Source organism: Ursus arctos, unplaced genomic scaffold (genome assembly GCF_023065955.2).
Source record: "Ursus arctos isolate Adak ecotype North America unplaced genomic scaffold, UrsArc2.0 scaffold_21, whole genome shotgun sequence".
Lineage (NCBI taxonomy): Eukaryota > Metazoa > Chordata > Mammalia > Carnivora > Ursidae > Ursus > Ursus arctos.
The window spans coordinates 18,202,731-18,224,619 of NW_026622886.1; the positions used below are offsets into that span (position 1 = coordinate 18,202,731).

The 21,889-nt window shown below is 42.2% G+C and overlaps 1 protein-coding gene across 4 annotated transcripts in view; it reads left to right on the top strand.

The window, feature by feature from the left end:
* The first annotated feature begins 733 nt into the window (after window positions 1-733).
* The window catches only part of NTN4 (netrin 4), a 110,494-nt gene continuing 89,338 nt past the window's right edge, over window positions 734-21,889 (top strand). Inside the window, exons 1-2 of one of the 4 annotated variants that reach the window (XM_057316305.1) lie at window positions 734-772; window positions 4,470-4,999. In XM_057316305.1, coding sequence (XP_057172288.1) covers window positions 4,526-4,999 — 474 coding nt within the window. In that variant the 5' untranslated portion in view covers window positions 734-772; window positions 4,470-4,525. Of the gene's footprint in view, window positions 773-1,161; window positions 1,673-2,018; window positions 2,142-4,469; window positions 5,000-21,889 lie in introns of those variants that run through there. The other 3 variants (XM_026499860.4, XM_026499859.4, XM_057316304.1) reach the window with 3 other exon arrangements.

The following is a 21,889-nucleotide window of genomic DNA, read 5'->3' on the forward strand; positions in this document are numbered from 1 at the left end:
CTGAATAGTATCTTTAACATAGTTAATTTTCTGGGAATTATTCAAAGGCACAAAATGAACGTGGCGCTAAAACACGGCTTCCTACTTAACTTTTGCCTATCCTCCTGGATGTGTGCATAGAATTATATTTTCATAGAACTTGCAAATGTCCCAGACTCAAGTGCTATTTAATCCCCTTCCATAGCAGCAGTCCTGAACAATCCTATCCTCAATTAGCTGCTTCTGGTTGCTACTAAATTGCCCCCCTTAACTTATTTCACAACATTACTCTTTGACAGCACAACACATTCTATGTGGCTTGAGAGTGCTTGGAAAGACCAATTTTTCTTTGCCAAGCCCCTGCCTCTAGACAAGGATGTTTTACACTGCCCATTAGCCAATCCTGTGACCCTTTTCTTTTAGCACCTTGAGTTTGAATTAGGGAACACCTTTTACATCAAAATGGATACACCTCGGATAAACTAAGCATTGATTGTTTAGCCCAGATGCCCTCTCCCGCCCCTCCTCCCCCCAGCAGCAGAGAAGCAGCGAAGGCCACTTAGCAGTTAGTCCAAAGCCCAAGACCCGGAGCTGGCTGGGTTGGGGGGTTCCTTTTCTGGACCGTGAGACTCCGGGAGAAAGGGTGGAGAGATGGGGAGTGGAAGGGAGGGTTTGTTTTGCTGGGGGATGTGGGAAGTAGGAGCTAGCCTGTTTCGCGGTTTTTTAAGCCCCTTGGCATGCCCTGACCTGATCAAGAGGGAGTCAACTGCTCTCTGGAATGTTCCGGGAGAAGGTGGGAGACTGCTTCCCAGAAGAGGCCTGTGGGTGCTGGAGGGCACCAGGGTGGTCACGCAGGGAGATGCAGGGCAAACACCAGGAGGGACACGAGGGAAGCTGGGGGCCGAGATGACCCGTGCACGCGGGGGCTAAGGAGCGCGGAACGAGCTGGTAACAAGGCTTCGGGGGCGGCCTGTCGGGCCAGGAGACCCCTCCCCGGGCGCTGCGGCGGCGGCGGCGGCGGCGGCGGCGACCCGGCAGCGCAGGCTGCACCGCCCCGGCTGTCAAGCGAGCGCGGGGGGCGGGCAGGAGGAAGGGGTGGAGGTGCAAGGGGAGGAGGGCTGGCACCGGAGCGCCGCGGAGTCGGTGCAATAAAAATGCATCCCATGGAACTGCCCATGGAGAAAGACGGGACCGAGCCGTGGCAGCGAGAGGAGGTGGTAAAAGAGGAGGAGGACGCCCAGGAGGCAGCGGCGGCGGCGGCGGCCGGGAAGTGAAAGGTCTCGCAAAGTTCAGCGGCTGCTGCGGGCGCTGAGCCCCGGGCTAGCGGCGGAGGAGCCCGCGGGACCGCTCCGCAGGGGCTGCGCGGCCAGGCCGGCTATGGTCCGGGGGCTCCCGTCGTCCCCGAGGTGCCCGGACCCCTCTAGGCCGGTGCGCGAGGGTCACCCCACCGCCCGGCGCGGCTCCGGCCCGCGGCTCCCAGCAGCCGGCGCCCACTGACCGAGCCTGGCGCCCCAGGAGGGGGAAGAAATAAAGAGCCCCAGTTCTTCCTGAGGACTGTTGGCGCTTCATCCCACAACCGAGAGGTCTCGGCTCCCTCCCGCACCCGCCCGGCCCGGGTCCTCCCGGCTCCTCCCGGCCATGGGGAGCTGCGCGCGGCTGCTGCTGCTCTGGGGCTGCTCCGCGGTGGCCGCAGGTGGGTGGTGACGCTGCTGGGCCCCCACCCCCTTTCCCTCGCTCTTTCTGTTCCCCACCTCGGGACTCGGGGGTGCAGGGGAGTGCGGGCTGGGAGCGCCAAGCTCAGCTCCCGAGGATGAAATGAGTGGCCATGTTCCGCCTCTTCTCCCCGGGTCTCTACAGTTTAAAATACTATTGATTTTTTTTGCAACTGCGATACACTTCCCTTGGATAATCCGATATCCTGGGTGCGCCCTGCCGGAGATACCACGACCTTGGTTTCTTTCTCTGTTTGGGCTTGTAAAAAACTGCCTTTCCACTTTGTGAGGGAACAAAGGACCAAGCTCGCCATCCCCCGGCACTTCATGGCCTGAGGAATGATGGGGAGGGATGGCCCAGCGACCCTGGCCGCGCGTGGGCCGCGGCTGCTCTCTCGTGGAGAGCGACCGCCCTAGTCCCCGACCTCATGCTGGGCACTAGGGAACCAGGTAGGGACACCTGGGCGGGGTGTGTGCCCCTTCATCGCGGCAGTGGCTGGAATGCAGTGAGACCCGGGGCTGGGGCGATAGGTGGTGATCACCCTGGGTTGCACGAGCTGGCTGGCCGCCCCTAGGGAATTGGTACCCTGGCTGAGGCTCCGTGGGAGGTCGGAGGCGGGTCTGCTCCCTGTCTCGGTAACTGGACTACCAGCAGAGGCTTCGTCAGAGGCTCTCTTCCTCCTACTCCCTTCCCAGCTTTCCTGGGCTGCCCTTGGCCACCCGTTCCTAGCGCGCCGTTTCTAAATTCGGGAGCCCCCTTTCTGTTCCTCTCCCTCCCCCTTGAGGGTCACCTGGTTTCCAGTTAGGGGTAAGAGCAGCTCAGTGTGTGAGGGGGAAAGAAAGTGAGGGACTCTTCAGCCATCCGATCTCTCAAACGTTTCTCGTTTGCTCTAGAAAGGGGAGTGTGGGCTGAAGGGACGGACTGGTGGACAGAAAGCGCTGGCGCACTGTACCTTCCCTTCGGCTTCTTCCACTCTGCCCCCAGAGACGCTGGCACACAGTAAAGCAAAGTTTTAGAATCTTCAACCCAAATCAGTCAGACTCAGGAGCATCCTTGCTACACTTGGATAGTCACTTCTTTAGGGATGTCCAAGTATTTTGTCCACCAATTATTTATCTGGCTCCAATCTCTTCTGTACTTACTACTTTGGAGGCATTTAAAATGATTCCTTACTTTCCCCCAAGGAGCCATTAGAGGTCTAAGATTTTACTTTAATTCTTCTTAGGGATGTACCCCTGCCTGCATTTATGCATGCTCCCCCAACCTCAAAGTGAACTTTATTAAACCTTTCCCTTTTCAAACCATGTTATGGCAAAAAACATGTAAGCAATCAAGAGGTTGTAAATAAATATCACAAGGCAAGTGTTTCAAGTCAAAAATACTTGTACGGGCAGTATATGATTTTCCCCGAAATGCTTTGCAGGTGAGTCATAGCACACTGTGTGTTTGGGTGATCCTGGCCACGAGCAACTGTTGCTCCAGCTAATCAGAACAGTGGCGAACAGAGTCCAGGCATAATGCACATTTGAATTTGACATTTAAAAATAATATGCCTTTTGGTTGCAGAGGCTATGTGGGGCTGGTGATTGTCAGTCGGTGTGTGAAATGTCTCTGTTTTAGTCTAAGCTGTCATTTGGCTTCTCCAATAGCATGGTGATAACAGTCCAGAGGTGCTCTCTCTTAAGAAGCAGAAACATTCAATTAGCCAGAATTTGGGGTTTGACTTCCTTTTCCTTCTTTCCTTCTCTGTTTTAACTTTTAAAATAGATGATTTTGCTTAAGGTATTCATAATTAAAATGACAAATCCAAATTAAAGGATTAAAATATGTAGTCAGGATGTTAATAAGTGGATAATGTTTATCATTTTAAGTAATTTTGAAACATTAAAGTCTGTTGGACCTTTGTTTGGGTGGAAGCACATGTTTCTTTAAGAAGGTGTTTTAGTTCACAGATAATGTTTAAAGGTGCTGTTAGTGGCTGCCAGACTGTAAACATTCTCCTGTTAAGCAAACAGGCAACTACTATATAATCTGTCATAGGTAGGAGCACTCAAGAGGCAGAGAGCATGTCAAATAAGCTTTTCTGCCATTTGGCAGTTTAGAGAGTTTTTTTCTTAGTTATATTTACTCAATATTAAAAATAGATATTATGCATCTGAGCTCCAGTGGTCTCTAGTTTTGCCTCCCAAAGTGAGATCTCACTGTATATTGATTAAATATTTCATATTGCTTTTCCTAGGGAATTTGTCCCTTCACATTTTTGGATTAAAAATATAATAGAATTCAACATTTCCTCCTTAATGCATTCTAATAAGCATGTTAGATAATGCTAAGGACTCATAGTATATTTGAAAGACTAAATTGGGTGATCTTAAAAACATTATTGTTTTTGGGGATTATTTAAGTCATGACATCAAAACAAATATGTATTTTTCAAATATAGGGAACGTTTAGAAAGGAAAGGACTTTAAAGGTTTAGGCCCATTATCTTTCCCCCAATGTTTCCATTTTCCTTCCTCTCACCCTTTATCTGAAGTGATTTTTTTCCCCTTTATGTGAATTGTATATCTGAACACGAAATGTACGCACACACATGCACGCTCACACACTGGTATAGACAAATGCACTATAAATGTAGAACAGTATTCATGCTCAAATTTGATAGAATTTCCTCTTTAGTGAAAGCCTTAAGCTCTTTGGGGATAACTTGACTGTTGAAGACAGAAGAGCTTTCCAGATGGGTTTGTCTTGAATAACATATGCTTTCCCTTTCCTAGGACTGAGTGGAGTAGCTGGAGTGAGTTCCCGCTGTGAAAAAGCCTGCAACCCTCGGATGGGAAACTTGGCTTTAGGGAGAAAACTCTGGGCAGACACCACCTGCGGTCGGAACGCCACTGAACTGTACTGCTCCTATAGTGAGAACGCTGATCTGACTTGTCGGCAGCCCAAATGTGACAAATGCAATGCCGCGCAGCCTCACCTGGCTCACCTGCCAGCTGCCATGGCAGACTCATCCTTCAGGTTTCCTCGCACGTGGTGGCAGTCTGCTGAGGATGTACACAGAGAAAAGATCCAGTTAGACCTGGAAGCTGAATTCTACTTCACTCATCTAATTATGGTGTTCAAGTCCCCGAGGCCAGCAGCCATGGTGCTGGACCGGTCCCAGGATTTTGGGAAGACATGGAAGCCTTACAAGTACTTTGCAACGAACTGCTCAGCTACATTTGGCCTGGAAGATGATGTCGTCAAGAAGGGAGCTATTTGCACTTCGAGATACTCCAATCCTTTTCCATGCACTGGAGGAGAGGTAAGAGCACACGGTTAACTCTACACTGGAAGTAAGGTAGAAAAATGTTACCTGCCCACATTTTTTTAAAGCATGAAGGTGTACTTGTAGCAACATGAATGAAATTAGAATTTTTCATGAGCTTTATTTGTCATAAATTATTTCTCACCCTTAGATATGGACGTGTAGTCATTTTCAAGCAGGTTGTCCACTGGCTGGGTTTGAGTTGGAATTCTAAGGTTTTAATTTTAATAATTTTAAGGAAGGGTAGACACATGGCATCATCGCTCTATTTTCGAGGTTTAAAAAGCAAATGATTTCTTCAGTTAGCGGGACTACTTACTGTAATTCCCAAGGAACAGGAGTTACTGAGACAGCCTGTTCCTGGAGTTCATGCATGCTGGTATCTTCCTGAAACTGGTAACATAAATAGGAAGTAAATAAAACTAAAGCCAAGGGAGAAAAAAATCTGTTTGTCAGAAGGATACTTCTGTATAAGAGTGGAGTTTTATTGTTAAGATTACAAGAATGCATAGCAAACAAATGAGGGTAGTGTCTTTTAAGACACAAAATTTCTTTTTGGACTCATATTTGCGGCTTAGGTACTTCTGTCTTCCCTGGGCCCAAAACCATCCCAAACTCATTTTGCAAAACAGCCTCCTTAGCTACTAGTCCAATTCCTGTATGGAATGTTTTCCCCTAGTTTCATATTTCCCCTTCCCTTTTTAACTTATATGGATATACCTGGAAAGTTCCCCCTCACCCCCACTATTATGAAGACATTTAGAGAAAACTATGTTAAGTGAAATCAGATTAAGAGAATAAAATACCATCATGTAGATCAAGAAATATGGATTCAGACAGGGGCCTGGCTGGCTCAGTCAGCAGAACTCACTCAAAGTCATGAGTTCAAGTCCCATGTTGGGCACTAAGCTTACTTAAAAAATAAATGAAATAAAATAAAATAAAATCATGTTTAAAAACTATTGATTCAGAAAAAAAAGAGAAGAGAGAATATAGTCTTTCTAATTCTGGTACATATCAAGAACACACAGACTAAATAAGTGGTTCTCAAGTAGGGATGGTTTTGCCACCCCTCTGGACCCTCCCAGGGGACATTTAGCAATGCCTGAAGACATTTTTGCTGGGGGAAGGGACACTCCTGGCATCTGGTAGGTGGACACCGGGGATGCAGCTAAACCTCCACAGTGCACAAGACAGCACCACTCCCACTCCCAACAAAGAATTCTTAGCCCCACATGTTAATAGTACTGAGACTGAGAAAGCCCAGACTATGTGTGAGGCTTATGTCCAATGCATGTAGTACAATAGCTACAAACACTAAGATGAGCTGTCTTCTAGTAGTCCTTTGTATTGTTATTCACCAGCTTCCCAGATGATTGTACTTAGTAAACATTTATTGAGCCCCTACTGTGTGTTAGGCACTGTAGTCCGTGCCACTAATTCTGTCTTTGGTTTGGGGAGAGGAGTGCTTGCGAGCAGTCTAATGAAAAAGCTGGTTTGGGAACTTCTCCCCCCTCCTACCAAAGACACATATAGACTTTAGCCATATTATCCAGCTACTACTTCTGTGTGCTCTCTGCGGACCAGGCACAGTGCTGCTGGCGTGGGAACCAAGTGGGATGTGACACAAAGAGCACCCAGATGATTTTTCATTCTTCTTCTTGGTCTCTAAAGTTGGCTTCCTAGGTGCCTGGTGGTTCAGTCAGTGAAGCATCTGATTCTTGGTTTTGGTTCAGGTCATGATCTCAGGGTCATGTGACGGAGCCCTGTGTCAGGCACTGGGCTCAGTGCTGAGTCTGCTTGAGATTCTCTCTCTCTCCCCCTCTGCCCCTCCTGCTCACGCTCTCTCGCTCTCTCTCAAATAAATAAATCTTTTAAAAAATTTAAAAAAAATAAAGTTGGCTTCATATTGTAAACCCGTGTGCACCTTGTCATGATGGACATTTTTAAAGATACCAGGACAGGAAAGAGACGGAGAAGTTAGACTCATTGTTTTGTATGTGGAGAACACTTGGTGTTGCAAACAAATGAATGGCTTGAACTCTCAAATTGCTTTGGAATTGATCCACATGCTCATATCGGTTCCCTACATCGCAGTGCTATTGGGCCATGTGTATCTATGAAGTAGCAAAAATACAGTCTTTCAGTAACCAGATGGCAGGCATGCTTGCTTAGCAAATATCACATTGAATGTGTTACAATGGCCCAGCAATCACTTAGAGATAACTAAAGTAACATTTATTTAACTTAGAGTTTAAGCAAAATCTTATCTTCTTTCAAGCCAAACTACTTATTGTCATCAATGCTTATTACATCAAATTTCAAGCAAAGAGAGACTAAAATTTATGTTAGATATTTTGCCTTTTATATCCAGTTTTAGTCACTTTTATATCCAATTAAAAATTTTTTTCATTGTAACTGTTATTTTTGTAGACTTATAATTCAATGGTAAGAAAAAAAATCAAGAGACATCTGGTTCCCTCTAGAGTGTTTTTGCAAGAATATAGCAAACCGTCATAGAATTTCTTCCCTTCAGAGCACAGGTTTGGAAATGAATCTTTCCCGCCTGAGTTGGAGAGTAGAAGAGTCTTCCTCAACGATAAGAACCAGAGGACACCTCTCTGGAGGTGATTACTACCTATATCTTCTGTGTTACTTTGGAATATAAGTTAGTGCTGAGCTACAAATTAATTTTGTAGTACAACTCTCTATCCCCAATCTCCATCTTTGGAAATTGATCAGAAAAATAAGCCAATTACCCTAGGGTCTAATAAGTGGTCTCAAATTTCATTTCTTGCTTATTTATAAGTATTATAGACCTGTATCTCCCTCCATTCAATGTGAGACTTCTTAGGACTTCTCTAGGTATTATCATACTACTTAGGCTAACATAAATATACCCCAGACTTAATTTGTTTCCATTATTCATTCCAAACTACTTCTTTGGGATTTTAGGGCCTTAGAGAGACTTGCAGCTTCATGTCTAAGAAATCAGATACGTTCATCTTTGGAGTTGAAGGCACCAGTCATCTGAAAGAGGACTTTTAAAAATATGGGCCCCAAAGGGATGCCTGGGTGGCTCAGTCGGTTAAGTGTCTGCCTTTGGCTCAAGTCATGATCCCAGGGTCCTGGGATCGAGGCCCTCCTCAGTCTCCCTGCTCATGGGGAGTCTGCTTCTCCCTCTCTTCCCCACTGATGCACATGCCCTCTCTCAAATAAATAAATAAATAAATAAATAAATAAATAAATAAGATCTTTAAAAAAATATGGGCCCCCAAAGCCACTCAGAAGAATACTTTTTAAATCAAGTTAAATCTGCTACACAAGTTCTTAAACTGGTCAGCAGTTACAAGGAATGGTTCTCCTACAATGTGTCTCCTTTGCAGGAGAGGAAACTAAGGCTCGGAGGTGAAGCAATTTACCCAACAATATTGCATTAGTTAATTATACGGCAGAGGCAGGACCAAATCATGTCTTCTGACTGTAAGTCTAGTGTTTGTTCCACAAAACTATGTTTTCTCTTCATTATTGACCCCCAAGAACTGCTCGCAGAGAGATGTCTGCGTATCTCTCTTCTTACTCTCTCACAACCATTTGTTATTCATTCGGATGTGGCATGAAGGTGAAAAAGGTAGTGCCAAACAGCTTTCTCCTAAGCAGGAATGTTCTCTGAGGCTGACTGGGTTTAACAAAATTAACATCTATAAATACATAAATGTTCTCATTATGCGTCCTGTGTCCCCAAGTGGGAAATACAGGATGTGACATTCCCAAACTTATTTGCCCAAAGGACCCTATTTTTGCAGAACTCCAATTACTAGCTTTCAGAACCACAGAGATCCACAGAGTGCAAGTTGGGAAATGCTGGGATGGAGGTACTAAGGCTCCCAAAATCCTGGTAAAAGGACAGATGGGGGAGATGTTGTTCAAGGGGTACAAAGTTTCAGTTATGCAAAATGAATACATTCTGGAGGTCTAGTGTACAGCAATGTGATTCTAGTTAACAATACTTTGTTGTGCGTTTGTAATTTGCTAAGAGGGCATATCAAGTATTCTCACCATACATATGCAAAAAAGTGGTAACTCTGAGGTGATGGGTATATTGATTAGTTTGACATGGTGATTATTTCACAATGCATGTGTACATCAAATCATCAGATCATCCTCCTTAAGTATATATACTTCTCAATTTCCACATATACCTCAATAATTTTTAAAAAGGCACAGAGAGGCCTGGTGCTTGACGTGGTTTGACACAAGGCTCTATGCCTATTGGGGGCTTAATCTCCTACTTAGTTGGAGCAGTAGGTAATAATAACTTGGAAGCTAAAGATGAGAGGTTAATTCAGCTTTTTTGGGAATTCAGAGAAGCACCTTTGGATCCCCTCTAGGTACAGAGGGAAATGAGGAGATTCAGAGAGTCATTTTAGGCTCTGCACTGTGAGGCCTCATGCCACAGGAGTTTCAGTTGTCACTGTTCAGGAGACAGCAATGTTCCAGTGACCCCACAGTACCTCTAGGGTGATGGAGTCACCATCTCCTTAGAAGCGAGCACTGCTGCCCCTTGCTTTATTAACTCACTGCTAGAAGAGCTCTATTCAAAACTGGATAGCAACCAACCAAACCACACAGATTATTTTTTCCTCCAGGGCATTATGAATATAAAACATTCAAAGGGAGGCAGTGGCACAGAGAAGCCAAGAACAGAAGAAGTCTGGTCTCAAATGAAGCACTAGGGAATGGTTGTGTCGGCCTTATTTGCCTCTGTATCCCCAGCATGTAAGCACATTGCTGGGATCACAGTTGGCATGCAGCAAATCTGTAACTGAATAAATGAGCATGGACAGATGAGAGAGATGACAAGTAGGAGAATATCCTTCCATGACACAGAGGTGGAATGAATATAAGCCTTGGGTAGAGGGCATAAGATTCAGAAACCCTGGTTAACATGGAGAAGTTGAACTGGTAAAAATATGAGACAAGTTGTGGTGGGGAAAGGCAATTAATGAAGGACCTTAAATTATGTTTATTCATTCATTTGTTCATCAAATAATTTGGGGGATGTTAGGTGTCTGATGCCATTCCAGGTGCTGGGGATATGGTGGTGAACCAAAAAGATATATGTTCCTGTCCCCGTGAAGCTTAGGTACTGAGGAAGGGGGATGGAGGGAGGACAGAGAACAAATACTTAAGTAAAATATACAGTATGTCAGAGTATGGTTAAGTACCAAGGAAAAAATAAAAAAAGGTAGAGGATGGGGAGTGCTGGCAGGGAGGGCTTGCTGTTTCTGAAATAGATTGAAGGATTCGTGTTTGATGGAATAGTCAAGAACTCTGAGTTCCTGGCAAGTTTTCCTGAGTGAGCAAAATCTATATGTAAGGGTCCCGTGTCTTTTAATCTGTAGTTATGGAAAAATGAAGTTGTGTATTATAATGACAAACATTGTTAAAAATCCTTCTTGCTAGGGTTTCTTAGAATGAGAGCATTTGAAAAGGAACCTAAATGTCATCGATGGAAAAACACATGACTGATGAGTAATCTGAAGCCTAAGGGAGCTAAATGACTTGTCTATAATTACTCAGCTGAAATCCGTGTTTCCTGACTTTTAGCCCAGTGCTATTTCCACTATACTTGTTTGAAATTACTTTGTCCCAAGTCAGGTGGTGTGAAAGACACAAAAACAATATATATTTCTTTCTTTCGCTGTCCTTACAATTCACTGGGTAAGAGCTTAAACATGATCACTGGGGGGCTGATTCATTAAATAATATGAGGTAGGGCATGATTAATTCCCAGATACGTTGTGCAAATAATATGGCTTTCAAAATCTGAGTATTCATTTGTCTCTTTGAAGGATGTCTCTTTGGCCATAGAAAAGATTACATTTCAATACCTCGTGGTAAAGTCACTGGCACAAGTGTGCAGAAAATAATAAATTACTTAATCAGGTTTTTGCAGGTATTTATATTCACAACATGCTAAGCAATATTTAGACTTTTAGCTGAAAAGATAAAGTAATACATGAGTTGGAATGCTTTCTAAACACTACTCTTTGGTTAGCTACTTGTGTTCTTCAATCACTGAAATCTCCTTGTGCCTGTTTTTGCAGTAGCACCAGCCATGAGTCATGGGAGCAGCTAATATCCATGTGCCAGGCATTCTGGAGAGTGCACCATACCCCTTAATCTCACAAGAACCCTGGTAGTTGGGTCCAGTATTAACCCCATTCTTACAGAAAAAGAAATTGAGACTTAGTGAGTCAGAGTAACTTGGTCAGACTCAAATAAGCAATGAGCCAACCCGTGCCAGAGCTGGGATTATTGGCTTGCCTTAAAATTATTTATATGATTAGGTTTTACTATAACTAAAAAAATTTTTTAAAAAGTAAATTAGCTAGTAACTGCTTTACTAACTAACTTTACTAACAAAGTTATTGATCTAGTGTATTAATGTATTGCTTTGAAGCATATTCTTAGCTATAATTTTATTGAACTTCCTTGACAATAAAATGTTGTATATATTTGTTAAGAGTGTTTCGATTATCCACACCCTGGGAATACTCCCTTCCTGTAGGGGCGGGGCTAGAGATTTATAACAGTGTTTAAAAAAAAAATGCCTTCAGTTTAAAGAAAATCCACAGGGTAGTTGTTAATTAAAATTATTTAAAGAAGCTACATAAAAATTAGAACCAACCCAGAGATTAAATCAATAAACTTTCATTTATTGATTTCAACGAGTAGACTCTTCCTCCAAAAATACCTCCTTTCTAGCTATTAAAAAAAAAAAAAGTCTGTTAGCATCTGCTTGCTTTGCATTTGTTCAATTAGATGGTTTAACTTTGCCAATATTTAGTTAAAATATTCTGGAAATTTTGAGAAATCAGATTATAAAATGCTGAGGTAGCAATGAATGATTCACATTGAAAAACTAAGGCCAGACAATGAAGAGAAGACGAGGAGCAGGCACCTGGAGGTCAGGTATATCTGGGCATACAAGAGGCGCTTACTACCAAGGCATGGAGAACCCTAGAAACCAGAATGGCGGTGGTAGTGGGGGCTCTGGAAGATAAGGAAAATGCATCATGACAGAGAATACAGAAGTTATTGCTTTCGATTAGTAATCAGAAGTGTCTGAAAACTCAGTAAATATAACCTCTCCCTCCTCTGCACCCCCATGTGTTCTGTGTCATTCACACATAACCATATCATGTCCCCTATCTCTTCTACTCTTATAGTGTTCACTTCTTGACGAACTTCGTCCCATCTATCCTAGTATATGCCCTGTGGCCCCCAGCCCCCCAACCTCTGTACTTGGCACAGGTCTCTGTAAAGCATAACTGTCCAAAATTCATTTATTGAATTGAATCATATGAAAATAACTACATATAAAATAATAATACTGTTTATTACTTGTGTTGGATGTTCACATCAACTACTAAGTGCTGATCTTTTCAAAGTAGTCATGATTCATTCATTATTTCTATAAATATTTATAAAGTGTCTCCTATATGCCAGCCACTATTTTAGGAGTTGGAGATACAGAGCAAAAAGTCAAAAATCCTGCCCTTGAGCTTACATTCTAAATGTAAGGTGCTAAACAAGGTAAAATATATAGAATGCTAGACAGTGATAAGTGTAAAGGAAGAAAATAAAGCAGGGGAAGGGGCTAGAAAGTGGGGAGGAGGTTTTTAAGGTTTAGAAGGAACTCCCAGGGAAAGCCTCACTGAGGCTTTTGAATAAGGACTTGAAGGAAAGCAGAAGTGAGCAGTGGACATATAGGGAAAGAGCATGGGCCCCAAGGAAGTGTGCCTGACGCCGACAGGACAGTGAGGAGGCCAGCGATGAAGCAGAGGGGTGGAGGTACAGCATAGTACATGAGGTCAGAGGTCAGAGACATATTTAGAGTGTGGGGCCTCAGAGTAGGTGTTGGGATGGCCCAAATTTACACCTAGATCAGTTAAAGCCTGTTAATTATTTTTAGCATCCCTTTCATTCTCCAAGTAGTCCCAATTTGGACTATAAAGTATTATAAGTTGTTATGATAAGATCATAGGTTTTTACTCTGGATGAGATTGGAAGCCATTGGAGGTTTTAAGCAGAGGGAAGAAATGATCAATTTCTTTTTCATAAGATCACTTTTGCTTATGTGTTAAGAAAAGACCAAAGAGGGAAGCTGGGAGACTGGCTAGAATGCTACTGTGATAATTCCAGCTAGATCTGGCAGTGCATGGACCAAGGGGGGCAATGGAAATGTGAGAGGTATTTAAGTTCTAGATCAATTCTGTGGATAGAGCCATCAGCATCTGCTGACAGGTGGGATGTAGTGTGTGAGAGAAAGAGAGAAGTAAGGATGCTTTTAGTCTGATCACCTGAAAAATAAAACGGCCATTTACTGAGGTGGAGAAGACTCTAGGATGCAGATTCGGAGAGGAATGCCAGGAGCTCATTTCTGGACATGTTAAGTATGAGTTACCTATGAGACATCCAAGTGGAGATACTGAGTAGGCAGCTGGATCTGTGAGTTTAGAGTTCAGAGGAGAGGTGTGGACTGCAGATATAAATTTGGGAGTCATCAGTGTAGAGGTGATACTGAAAACCATGAAACTGGATGAGATTATCAGAGAGTGGATGTGGATGGAAAGGAGGAAAGTCCAAGAACTGAGTCCAGGGAGGATCAAACTCAGTCCAGTCATGCTGCCATTACTAAAAAAACACTCTTGCAAATCCCAAGGCTTATATGAAAACCAGTCTTGCCAGTCTGGGGGTCCAATGTTTGTTTAATTAAGAAACAGCATGCATCAAATAACATTGACTTTCCACAGTCAGATGGCCAGTGCAAATTCTAAAATGACAAGTGTGGGACGCCTGGATGGCTCAGTCGGTTAAGCGGCTGCCCTAAGCTCAGGTCATGATCCCAGGGTCCTGGGATTGAGCCCTGCGTTGGCCTCGCTGCTTGGCAGGGAGCCTGCTTCTCCCTCTCCCTCTGCCTGCTGCTCCCCCTGCTTGTGCGCTCGTGCTCTCTCTGACAAATAAATAAAACCTTTAAAATGACAAATGTCACATAAACAGTGCATTTAAGTTGTAGGTATCAATAGTTTAAAATTTGTTAATAAGACAACAATAAAAATATTAGGAGAAATGTGTCTTTGCTAGACAACTTTAGGAAGAACTTCATACTGTTTCAGAGTCAATGAATTTATAATTCAAATAACAAAAAGGCAAATTAATAAATTAGATAATAATTTAAAAAAATAATAAGATGACAAGTGTGAGGGAAGGCACAGGAGCTGCAACTCTAGATTATCAAAAGACTAGAATGCATAGGGAGAAGGGAAAGTGCTGACTGGATACTGAATGAGGATGGAAAAGGGAGAGGGAAGAGTAATGAAGGGAAAAGTTGATTTTAGTGACCTTCAGATTTTAAGGGCTTTGTGTTCCATTTCATCTTGACCTATCCTACTCTTCACCCTCTTCTGACTCAAAATTGCAGCTGCAGGAGAAATTTTGGGGAATGATTATAAAAAATTATTTTTTGAATGCCCCTGGACCTTCACAATATTGGAAATTAAAATGTAGCATTGTACACATTTTTTCCTGCTTTGTGTGTTGTGAAATTTGATTTGCAGAATGTGATGGAGGGGGGTGCCTGGGTGGCTCAGTCGTTAAGTGTCTGCCTTCGGCTCAGGGTGTGATCCCGGCGTTCTGGGATCGAGCCCCACATCAGGCTCCTCCGCTAGGAGCCTGCTTCTTCCTCTTCCACTCCCCCTGCTTGTGTTCCCTCTCTCGTTGGCTGTCTTTCTCTCTGTTGAATGAATAAATAAAATCTTGAAAAAAAAAAAAAAAGAATGTGATGGAGGGCAACTACCTAAGGCACAAGAGCTATACAGTAAATCCCATTTAAGTACATGTGTTTACACTGTCACAATTTTTAAAATGTGTTATTAATATTTTAATTAATGATCACTGTATTAATGCTTAATTATTTTGCCAAGGAGGAAAAGAGAAAGCCAACATTTGGAGATTATGGCAGAATGTGCCAGTTTCTATGCCAGGCTTTTTGGATACATCTTTCTATATCTCTAAGGAACAAGCTCTTTTCCTGGATGGTTTGCCTTGTTAAGGAACAAACAAAAACAAAACACTGACCCTCTTTCTACATCATATTTCTCTTCTCTTCTTAACCTTCCTGCAAATGATAGAGAAACAGAAGCCCTTTCAGGCATCAGCTGTGTTTGCTGATGTTACTTTACACTTTATAATTACAGTTCCTAAAACAATAAAATAATTGTGAAAAATATTCACATGCTTTCTACGTGACATCATGTTCATTTGTGCTAACACTGTATCTTTTGGCTGCCACTGAAAAGGGCTTCTACATTTAAAATTAGATTGGAGAAAATGTAGTCACTCTCTTATACTGTTTAATCTCCGTTAAGGATGATTGTTTCCTTTTATTCCAGCCAATCTGACTCTTTGAAGGTCTTTGAGGTTTTCCATCAAACCCTCTTGTAATCAATGCTATATTTCTCTCATATGATTTCTGGCCCTATCTCCATATGAAAGCAAAGGTCAGTGGAGGACATTTCAAACCAATGATCTATTAGAAGAATCAGGCACCTCACTCCCCAAGAACGCTCATCTTTGTTGTTTCCCACCAAAGGGGTGCAACTCACCCCTTTGTAACAGTAGCTTCCTCCATGATGATTATCAAAGTTCAGGAGAATGTAAGCCCACTGGAGTTCCTTTGGGTGGAGTGTAGTGAGGAGGTATAGTTTGCAAAAACAAAAAACCAAAAAATCGCAAGGTGACTGTCAACTTCCTCTCTCCAACTCCTTTTCTCCCCACGTGCGCTATTAATTCCTGTATGTTATTTATGGCCATTTTTCTTTCAAATTTTCATTTCTTTCCCCAAAGCATCTAATTCTGTCACATCAGACCACTTGTTTTATCTCTTCTCTGGCTCAAAGTACGAACCTGTCTGTGAAAATGAACATGACATCGAGCCTGCCCCCATTATTTTCCTCTCTGGAATCTTCTATCGCTTTTCTCAACTCCATTGCCCCCTTGTGTTCCCATCACATTCTATTTCTACTGTTCACCTTCTTGCTCCTTCAGCTAGACAGCTGAACTCTTCTGGGAAAAATTAAAAACACAATTTTGCTGAGAGACGCCACTACGAATTTATGTTTTCCAGTCTAATCTGGCCTTCAAACTTCCCTGGAAATCCTTTGTTCTTCAGCCCTCTTTCATTCCTGTAGTGAGACTTTCAGAACGTCTCTCCTCTCCCTGAGACCCCTCCTCACCACCACCCCACTTCCTCTTGCTTTCAGCTAAAGAGCTTGCGTCCTACCTCACTGAGAAAATAAAAACTTGTGTGGATGGCATCACAGGCTAACCCAGAATGCTGGGTGCTCTTCTCTTCTGTTCCCTTCCCCCAGTCCTACTTCATTTACTTAGCTGAGTTGTCAGTCAAATATTTTTTGGATGGGTGGATTGATGGATAGATTATTCATCCTTAAGGGCTGCTTAAACTTCACCTCTTCCTAAGATTCTGGGTTAGGTGCACCCATAGCACATGCTCACCTCTGTCGTAGCACTTATCACATTGTTCTGTGAGCCCCTTAAAGTAGTTCAGACCGCCCTTTGAGACATACTGTCTTAGCATCTAAAATGTTGCCTGACATATTAAATAGATATTTTTAAATAAATGAACCCCGAGCCATTATTGTTGTTAATATTATCAATAATAACTACTTATTGTTTTTTGTGGCTTGCAGTGTTTGTATGCAGATTCTCTGGTATGCAGATACACTAAACAGTCTGGGAGATGACTTGCTCCATGTGCCCTAAGTTACCATTTAGGATGACAGATCCTAAGGCAGTTGATCAGTACAGTTTCTCAGCAAGGACAATGTCATAGGTTCCGTGTCTTTGCAAACCCAAAACACAGGCTCTGTTCCTAATCTGTGAAGGCCTGGCATAAATGGAAAGGTACGAATCTATCACCACCTCTCAAAAGACAGTGAAGGGTGCATGGAAGGTTAACTGGGGGATTTTGTTTAATTTTTCATCAGTATCATTGGAAATGATTGCCCAGAGGGCCTCCTGATTATGCATCTGCAGTGCTTCCAGCTGGGCTTCTTCTCACAATGCTATGTTGGGGACAGGGGTGGTTGTTTCATGATTCGAGGAAACAGTGACATCACGGCACTGCCTCTGGACAAACTTATGTAGCTACTTGGTTCACTTAGAAAAACTGAAAAGCTTGTTACTCCCTCTCCCTAAGAATTGCTTTCAAGTAACCTGCATTTCTAGAGTTGGGAGGAGAAACTAGCTTTGAAGACAGAAGTTTAAGTATTATTTCCTTTGACAAAACAGACAAAAATACTTTTAAAAATAAAATTTGGAAGCTACGTCTCTTTCCAGTTGCCTGAAATTCATTGTAGTATATTCCTGCCTTAAGGAGTTTACAGTCCAATTAAGACTTCTTCTTCTTTTTTTTTAAGATTTTATTTATTTGGGATGCCTGGGTGGCTCAGTTGGTTGGGTGTCTGCCTTTGGCTCAGATCATGATCCCGGGGTCCTGGGATTGGGTCTCACATAGCATAGGCTTCTTGCTCAGCAGGGAGCCTGCTTCTCCCCCTGCAGACACCCCCCCACCCCCCGTCCCACTCATACTCTCTCACTATTTCTCTTTCAAATAAATAAATCATCTTTTTTTTTTAAAAGATCTTATTTATTTATTTGAGAAGGAGCAGAAGAGAGAGAGAGCATGAGCAGTGGGGAGGGGTAGAGGGAGAAACAGGCTCCCTGAGGAGCAGGGAGCCCAATGCAGGACTCAATCCCAGGACGCTAGGATCATGACCTGAGCGGAAGGCTGATACTTAACCCATTGACCCATCCAGGAGCCCCCAACTGAGACTTCTGAATTGCTTTCTTTTAAAGGATGAATAATAATAGAAAGAAGGAGACGGGAATTCCATGGAAAAGTGCACATGTATAAGGAAAGTCAACCCTCAGAATCATTAGAGTCTATGGTATGGTGGGGAGTGAGGAAGGGTGAGGGATGGGGGAAAGATGAGGCTGGCTCTGGAGGATCAGGTCAGACTATACATGATCTAGAGTATATTTTGGACTTGACCCTGTAGGTAAGTGGAAACCAATCAATAGCTCTTCTGGGTAGGGATAGCCTAATCAGAACTGTTTATGAAAGAAAAGTCAGGGAGCAGTGTGAAAAATTCTTGGGCAAAATTTATGATTAAATTTAATAGTGATAAATGTAAATTTCTGTTTTCAAAAAATCAACTGTACTACCACCAGAGAGGTGTAACTTATCAACCGTTCATGTGAAAAAGACCTCAGGGTTTCAGTTGACTGTAATCTCAGTGTGAGTCAACAATATATCATGACTGCCATAAAAGCTAATGCAACCTTAGGCTACATTTATAGAATAATGTTTCAAACAAAGGAGAGACTAGTCCTTCTACTGTGTTCTGTCATCAAAGCATAGCTAGAATATTATGTTCAGGTCAAGATATTCCTGTTTAGAGAAAGCCAAGCAGAACTGGTGAGAGCAATTAGAAATCCCATTATATAATGTACAATTAACTTAGGATATTTTGCTTATGAGAGAGGATTTATGGATGTTCAGGAATTGCTAGCATTCTTCAGATGTTTGAAGAGGGATTAAATGGACTCTGATGCTTTCAGAAGGCAAGAACATGACCAAAGAAAGACTTTCTTAAAAACTGGATGTATCCAAGAGACAAAGAGAGTTCCCTTGAGTTTCTCATCCCATGAAATGGGTCAGCAAAGTCTGAGTGATCGTGTACAGATTTAAAGGTTTGTTTCATGACTCTAGTGTCTCACCCACCTCTGAACACACAGATTATGCCATCGAGTGAGTCAATGACTAAGAAAGTCCTTTCCCTCCAAACTACTCCAATAGCACAGATCCTGGAATGAGCACTGCTTAGCTAGTCACATCAGTCTTCCAACTAGCTGGGCAGGAGCCCCCAGTTTTTGTGTAATCTTTTTGGGGGAGATCTCATTTTTGGCAAAGTGAGTGGTCCTTCTTCTTAATCACTGAGCAAAAGGAAGTCACTTAACTGTTAAAGAAAAGGGAGGCAGTGGGGAAAAGAAATGAGTCCCTATTCCCTGAGTCTTTATTTTGTACTCAGAGATGACATTTTATGTGTAGTTTATAATATCACCAGATGAAATGGGGCAGCACAAGTACAGGAGTTGGAGTTCCACGTCTCGCCCCTCACCAGGCTCTGATGGTTCTGTCTCTAAGTTAGCTCTCACCTGCACTGTCACCACTTCAGCTCAAGATCCCTTATCTCGCACTCGAACCTCACAATAGCCTCTCTCTTTTAGTTAGGGGTCTCAGATTCTTCATTTGTAAATTGAATCAATGTGAGAAAGAGTAAGATGTGTTTTATAAGTGGCTAAGTACTATATTAATACTAATTATTAGTAATACTATAATTCAATTACATTATTAGCGAAGTGGGCTTTGGGGCCAGTTTATCTAGTCATTCAGCCAAATAAGCGGGTTCCTACTATGTGTCTAGCACTATACCAAGCTCTGGGGATAGAGTAGTAAGCAAAAATAGACAAAATGCATTCTAAAGCAGAGGGAATGACTTACCAAAACATGTAGAGCACAGAGCATTTGTGAGTTAGGAACTTCGCATATTAACCCTGGCCAACTGTCAGTGTTTCCAAGAGCACTGAAGGTATTTTTGTTTAGTGCTTTTGGACAGATAGAGAACATCAACCTTGGTCATTTAATAGTAGATAAAATGAATATAAAGAATTATATACTTGTTATTAAAGCAGTAGCCGAGTCATCTTCATAGGCAAAAAGAGACTGGAAGGAATTAGAGAAAAATGAACAAATCAGATGTAGGAAGGGCACTTCATGTCTCTCCATTCCATATTTAGTCCTACCTATCTACCGTGACTCTACAGATTCTTTTTAAACTATATTATGTCAAGTACAAGATAAGGAACTAAGTTTTTAAAGATATTTTTAGATGGCAATATTACAGTAAGACACAAGTATGAGTTTAAAGTAAAATTTCTTACCAAACTGAAAAAATATGTATCCACCTACACCTTGTTGGTATTTCAGACTCACGGAGGAATTTCCAAGTGATCCTAGTAAGAGGTTGCTCAGTAGCAAACTCAGAGTAAGCAAGCAGTTAGGTTCCTGGCTCTTGTCTGGATTCCCTATTTGGACTTGCCTTCATTCTTTTGTTAAGAACATATACTCTCTGTGATTTTGTGTGGCAGATTTGTTGTTAATGACCTTAAAATAATATGCTTGTAAAAAAATCTCTCTTGAGGTCCTGCGCAAGTTAAGGAGTTATATTTAAAAGATTATCAATTTGCAATGCTGTAAGCAGAACTCACACACCTGTTTTCCTAGAACTTTATAAAACATGCCCCAGGTGCACATGGAAATTCACGGTCAAGAGTTCAGTGATAAATTATTTCTGCTCCTTTTTAATTCTCCTTTTTAAAAAGTCCACTTGATAAAGCATTTAGCTACTTCTAGATGGTCTAGAGGTAATGTGAGTGTAATTGAGAGGATATATTACCTATGGAGCTGGCCCCTGGTACTGTTCTTAAAGGCCATTTTAATCCCCTGGTCAGTTTCCAGCCAGTCACCTGCATCATTTCAATTGCTTCTCCCTCTTCTTCTCTCTCTGATGATGAGGAGAATGGATTCTCCTTTGTTAGGAACTACTGAATCTTTAGACTGCTGCAGCCTCTCCCAGGCCCCTTTGTAACCTTAGCCTTACCTGTTAGTTTGCCTGTTAGTTTAGTTGGTGTGTAACTGGAAATATTATTTTTTTTCATGAACTAAATAATACAATGACAGATGCTATGGAAAATGCAGATATCATGACATTCTGTTCAGCTGTAAAAGTGATTCTTTCTTCCCCTTCCGGACCACCTCCAAAAACAGTGACATTGGAACTGCAATCTTGCCTCCCTGTTTAACCATGATTGGAGATGGGTGCTCAAGAAGTTACATGAATGATATTCTTACACAGAATTCATTTATTGCCTCTCATACCATTGTCTCCACTTGTCAACCCCATTTCTTCCCAGACTGCTGTATTTTACAATATACTTCCATATAATACTTACGTATTATAAATTTTTAAAAATCTGAATATGCTTAGGTTACAGAAAAGACTTTGAAATACGTTTGGATTAAATAAAATAAAATTAGAAAAAGGAATGCTCAGAAATTAAGAGTTTGTTTGACATCATGTGGAAGGAAAATGTCTGGAAAATATTGTCATCAGTAGCTTACACATATATATAAAACTGAGGTCATTTGCTACTCAGCCATAATTTAGAAACTATGTGATATGAGACACTGTAAATATCTTACCTGGAGAATGAAAGTTAAGTTGGTGGCTGGCCTTAAATATTTGAAGGACTTCCTTATTGAAGATAAAATAGGATTATTTTTGTATAGGTCCAAGACCAATATTAGAAATTACAGAGGACAGATCCTAGCTTAACACAGAGGAACTTTTTAATAATTAGAACCATTTAAAAAAATGAAACATGCTGCCCCATGAGGGTGTGGGAACTAGCAGAGAATGGATGGGTTATCAGCTCTTCCAGAGGAAATGTCCTGCAAGGAGAAATTTGGGTTAAATGGCCTTATGTTCTCTTCTGATTTCTAAAAATATTTTGAGGTGTCTTTTAGCATCACTTCTGACAGAGCTCAGTTTTCAAGAATTAGGGGACAATTGACATCCTATGCATTTTTGATTTTCTTATTCAGTTTTGTGTCCAGAGTACCTAGCACAATGCCTGACACAGTGTTTCCTCGGATAAGTAATGGTTGAATTAATA